The following is a 5003-nucleotide window of genomic DNA, read 5'->3' on the forward strand; positions in this document are numbered from 1 at the left end:
AACCCAGCCCGGGGGTCCCAGCGGGGTCTGTCACCTCAATGGGGTCCATAACCCAGCCCGGGGGTCCCAGCGGGGTCTGCAGCCCAGCTCTGCGGATGCTCTCCCACCCCTTTCCCCCACAGGAAGACAGAGCTTGGTCTGGGTAAGGGCAGAACCCCCCGAGCCCCCTCCCCAAAGCCCCTCTGCCCCGCCCCGGGTGCAGGGAGCCCTTACTCCGCTTGCTCTTGTCCTTGTTGAGGATCTGCCGCAGCTCCTGCTCCTGCTGCCCCGGCTCAGCCTCGCGGTGCGGGGACTCCATGGCCACCTGCGGGGGACAAGGACATGGGCACGGGACCCCCCAGCCCCGGCCGGAGCCCTCTGAGCCCTCCCCGCCCAAGGCAAGGGGACATGGTGACAGAGCACGTCTGGGACAGTCCCCTGTGTCACTCTGGCTGACGGGAAGGTGTGAAGTTGTTCCATCACAACAAACCGGATGCGTTTTGGTCCCCAGGGACGCTTTGTTCTCCCCGGGGACACGGTAAAACTCAAAACCTGTCTGTTCCCACTCGCTGCCTCCTCTCAGGGTGTTTGGACACCGCTGTAGCTGGGCCGTGTTGCAACGCAGCAAAAAAATAAAAACCTTTGTTGAGTACAAAAAGCGGGGGGAAAAAATCTATGATAGCAGGGAAATCCCAGCTGATCCATGGAACTGACCCCTGCCCTGAGCCCGGAGCAGCCCTGGGGACGGGCAGGGGGATCTCGGTGCCTGAAGATGGTCACTGGGCATGGTCACAACTCCCTGGGCACGGTCACAACTCCCTGGGCGTGTCCTCCCACCTTCCTCCCTCCGAAGCCTCCCGGAGGAGCCGTCCCCGCTAAATCCCGCTGCATGGGGTTTTTTTGTGACAGCGAAATCCGGCAGCGAATTCCTGCGCGGGGCAGGAGCTGCGGGTGGCACCGGAGCTCGGTGACACGTCCCAGACAAGCCGAGTGCCCGTGGCTCGGCCGCGCCCCCGGGGCAGAGCAGCAGCGGCGGCCCAGGAGGGGCAGCTCCCGGCCCGCAGGGTCCCGTGCAGCCACTCTGGAGCGCGGTTGGACACCCGGGAGGCTCCAGCCCTCCCGCGGGCCTTGGCAGGACCGGGATTTGGCCCGGAATTCAGATACAACCCCCCCACCTGCCTCCCTAAGCAGCTTCGTTGCGTCAGAGAGGTCTCCGGGCTGGCTGGAAACCCCTCCAGATGTTCCAGCTCAGGGAGAAGCAGGAATTCACCTGGGAATGCTATCTTGGCATTGGGATTTCCAGCCTCTTCCTCTGAATCCCTGCCCAGAGACAGGAACTCAAAGCCAGCCCTAATTCTGGCACCACTGTGCGCTCTGGGGGCAAAATTCACCCTCCAAAGTGCCCAGTCCTGCCCCAAACTGTGCCAAAAGTGGGGTGTGGGCCCCCCTTGCCCTGTCGCGTACCCTGACGTGCTGGTGGGCGAGCTGCTCCACTTGCTGCTGGTGCAGGCTGGCCAGGAAGAGCTGGTGCTGCAGCTGCTGCTGCTTCAGGGCCAGCAGGGCCGTGTCCTGGGGCTTGACCACGCGCTGCCCGATCCGCAGGTCCATGGGGACGGCCTGGGGCACCCGCGGGGAGGTGCACGGGGTCACAGCAGCTGTGGGGACACAAAGGGACACGGCTCAGTCACTGGGTTGGCAGGGACAGCACTGGGCAGGGCCTGGTCCCTGCTACTGAGGGGGATTTGCCATCAAATATCCTCGGCCTGCAGAGCCTCCCCCATCGGCCGGGAAGAGATTCCTGTAAATTCCACACCTCTGGAGAGACTCTGAGGTGCTGCAGGCGCCTCTCCCTGACACCTGGAGAAGGGGTCCGGAGTGAAGACATTCCCTGCACGACCTCCCACCCTGAGGGGTGAAACCCCAGCCCCCAGGGGACACTGAAACAGCACCAGTTACATGCCTGAAATTGTGCATTACACCCAAAAACCAGCACCAGTTACACGCCTGAAATCATCCATCACACCCCCAAAACAGCACCAGTTACACACCTGAAATTGTGCATTACACCCAAAAACCAGCACCAGTTACACGCCTGAAATCACCCATCACACACCCAAAACAGCACCAGTTACACGCCTGAAATTGTGCATTACACCCCCAAACCAGCACCAGTTACACACCTGAAATCGTGCATTACACCCCCAAAACCGCCCCGTTTTCACCGACCATGGAGCACCCACTGCCACAGAGGATTTTCCCCCAGCAGCTCCCAAAGCTCTGCTGAATTTACAGAAACACCCCCGACCTCAGGCCGTGACAGGAAACCCCAGCACAGGGTTCACTCCACTCTCCACCTCCTGATAACTTAATTTGCCCCTGGCTAATTGGCTCTAATTGCTGCACCCTGGCACAGGGAGGCTGATGGAGATCAACAATCCCCGCTTTGGGAAGCTGCCCCTGCCTCTGCTCCGGAGCCTCAGCGCTCCCCGAAGGCTTCAGGCCTTGCTGAACATCCTCGATTTTGAAGGCTGCAGTGGCGAGTGGGGCTGTCCCCTCCTGCTCGTCCCCTCCTGCTCTTCCCGTCCCCCGAGGAGGAGGACGGTGCCGGCGGGACGGGGATGCGGGAGCAGGGCTGGCAGAGGCGGTGGCAGCACGGGCTGTTGGCAGCCGGACAAGGACAGGCTGTAACCAGCACATCTCGGGATGGGAATCGGGCACTTCTGACAGCTCCAGCCCGGCCAAATCCCGCCCCGTGACGCCGCCGGTCTGCGGGAACTCGGCCGGCCCCGTGTCCCCTGCAGCCGAATGTCACCGTCCTGCTGCACACACGAGGGGCAGGAGCTGGGGACGCTGCCGGGGCTTGTCTTTGGGGTCATCACTCCAGTGGGAACGGGGGGTACGAGGGGGAAGAACCGGCCCACCCGGGCACAGCCTCGCGGGTGACAGCACCCGAAGAGTTGTCCCAGCCTTTCTCTGCTCCCTAAAAATGCCCACGGGAAGCTCCGAGGCTTGGTCTGAGCTCCCCATGGCAGCATCCTCGGGCTCAGCACTGCCTGATGCTGCCCCTTCCTGGAAAAAAAGGGGTGGGAAGGGCTTGGGGCAGCCCAGGTGAAGGAGGGGCTGCTCCAGACAGCGGCGGGAGGGAGCGGGGCCCGCAGCCCGCGGCGCAGAGCCGAGGGGGAAGCACTGGCGGGGGCTCTGGGAATCTCTCTCTACATCATTTGTTTCAGTCTCTATAAAAACAAACTGCGAGGCGGCGGAAGCGGAGAGGGGAGGGATGGGGGGTGCTGGGGGAGAGGGAGGCCGAGCAGCAGCCAGAAAAACAACTCCTCACCACTCAGCCGGAGCCAGGAAAAAGCCGTCGAGCATCCCCAGGGCCAAGAGGCTCCGGAGCCAGGGAAGAAGAGGCTGCGTGGACCCTGCCCCTGCCACGGCCCCCAGCTCTGCCCACCCCACGCCGGGGATGTCTGAGCGGATTTTCAGGAGCAGGGAAAAAGGGAGGGTGGGATGAGAAAAGGCACCCTGGGACCAGAGCCTGGCCTGACGTGCCCTGAGGTGACATCGCTGTCGCAGCCCCGACGCTCCCGCTCCCGGCCACCAAACTCAGGGCGGCTTTCCAGAGCTTGGAAACACAAAATGTCCCGTGCCGAGTGCCAGGGCGGCGTGGGACGAGGGCTGGTGGCACTGGGAGAGGAACCCGGGCTCTGGGCAGGAACCGCTGTCCCCATGTGTGGGGACCCTCGGGCGTGAGGCCCCTGCACGTGGCAGCTCCTCGGGGATGCTCCACATCCCTCCTGCTGCAGCAGCTCCGGACCCCCTCCCAAAGCCCCTCCTGCCCCGGGAGCTGTTTGTGACCTCCCTCTGCAGCTTGAATTCATTTGGGGTTTGCTGCCAGGCCCTGGGCCAGGAGTTACAGTAAACAACCCCCTCCCGCAGCCCAGGGCTCCCACATGATCCAGGGGCCGGCGGCCAAGCCGGCGGCTCCTCCCCTTCCCCCCGCCCCAAAAAACCCAAAAGCAAAGCCCCACCACGGCTCTTGGGGGTCTGTTCCTGTCTCCAACCCAGCCAGGGCCCTGCCGGCGCCCAGCGGGCCCTCAGAAGCCACCAGCAACAGGACGTGTGGCTGGGACTGGGATGCACGGTTTGGGACTGGGATGCCTGGGCTGGGATTGGGATCAGTTTAGGACCTGACAGAGCCGCGGGGCCAGGAGCCCATGGCACAAATCATCCCTGGGCCAGCGGCTGCAGATCCAGCCCGTGGATCCTCCATGGAAAGGGGAGGTTGTAACACGGAGTCTCCCCGGAGTGCCCTGGGAAAGCTGCGGCCGGGGATGAATGAGGGCTCTGTGCTCAGGCCCCGGCACGGGTTACCAGCATTTTCCAGGCTGCCGGCACGGAACGGAGCAGGGAACGCAGCCGAGGGGCCACGGGCTCAGCCACGAGGTGGGACAGACACGGAGGGAGGGCTGGGACAGCCCCGGGCAGGGTGGGGAGCCCCACTTTGCACTGCAGCACCTCCCAGACTCCTGCGGAGCTTTGGGACAGGCTGAAACCCGGTGGCAGCGAGTTCCCCAGGCTGGGGGTGGCAGTGCTGGGCTGGCGTCACTCGGGACACCACTGGTCACGCTGCTCCCAGCCAGCCATCCCGGAAAAGAAAAAAAATCCAGCACAGAAATCTTTGCTTTGGCATTTCCTGATTGTTTTTGAAGAGGCGAATCAGCCGTCAGCAGAGCTGGGCTTTATATAAGAGGGAAATAAAGCAAGAGGCAAACAAAGCAGGGCAGGAAGATTATTGAGGAGCAAACCAGTGGCATCCCAGCTCTGCTGCTCTGTGCAGCCTTGCCTGCATCCCTGCCTGAAACCCTGCCCTCATCCCTGCCCTCATCCCTGCCTGCAACCCTGCCCTCATCCCTGCCTGCATCCCTGCCTGCAACCCTGCCTTCATCCTTGCCCTTATCCCTGCCCGCATCCCTGCCCTCATCCCTGCCTTCATCCCTGCCCCATCCCTGCCCCATCCCTGCCCT

At 63.3% G+C, this 5003-nt stretch overlaps 1 protein-coding gene across 8 annotated transcripts in view; it reads right to left on the reverse strand.

Moving 5' to 3' along the window:
• The window catches only part of HDAC7 (histone deacetylase 7), a 56242-nt gene that overhangs the window by 10135 nt on the left and 41104 nt on the right, over positions 1 to 5003 (reverse strand). For all 8 annotated transcript variants that reach the window (XM_042023633.1, XM_042023634.1, XM_042023636.1 and 5 more), the window contains exons 2-3: positions 1444 to 1634; positions 214 to 304 (exon numbers count right to left, since the gene is read on the reverse strand). In XM_042023633.1, coding sequence (XP_041879567.1) covers positions 214 to 304; positions 1444 to 1634 — 282 coding nt within the window. The remainder of the gene's footprint in view (positions 1 to 213; positions 305 to 1443; positions 1635 to 5003) is intronic.

Source organism: Corvus kubaryi, unplaced genomic scaffold (assembly GCF_017639235.1).
Source record: "Corvus kubaryi isolate FWS band 111438036 unplaced genomic scaffold, C.kubaryi_AGA036_p1.0 37253, whole genome shotgun sequence".
In the NCBI taxonomy this organism is placed as follows: Eukaryota; Metazoa; Chordata; class Aves; order Passeriformes; family Corvidae; genus Corvus; species Corvus kubaryi.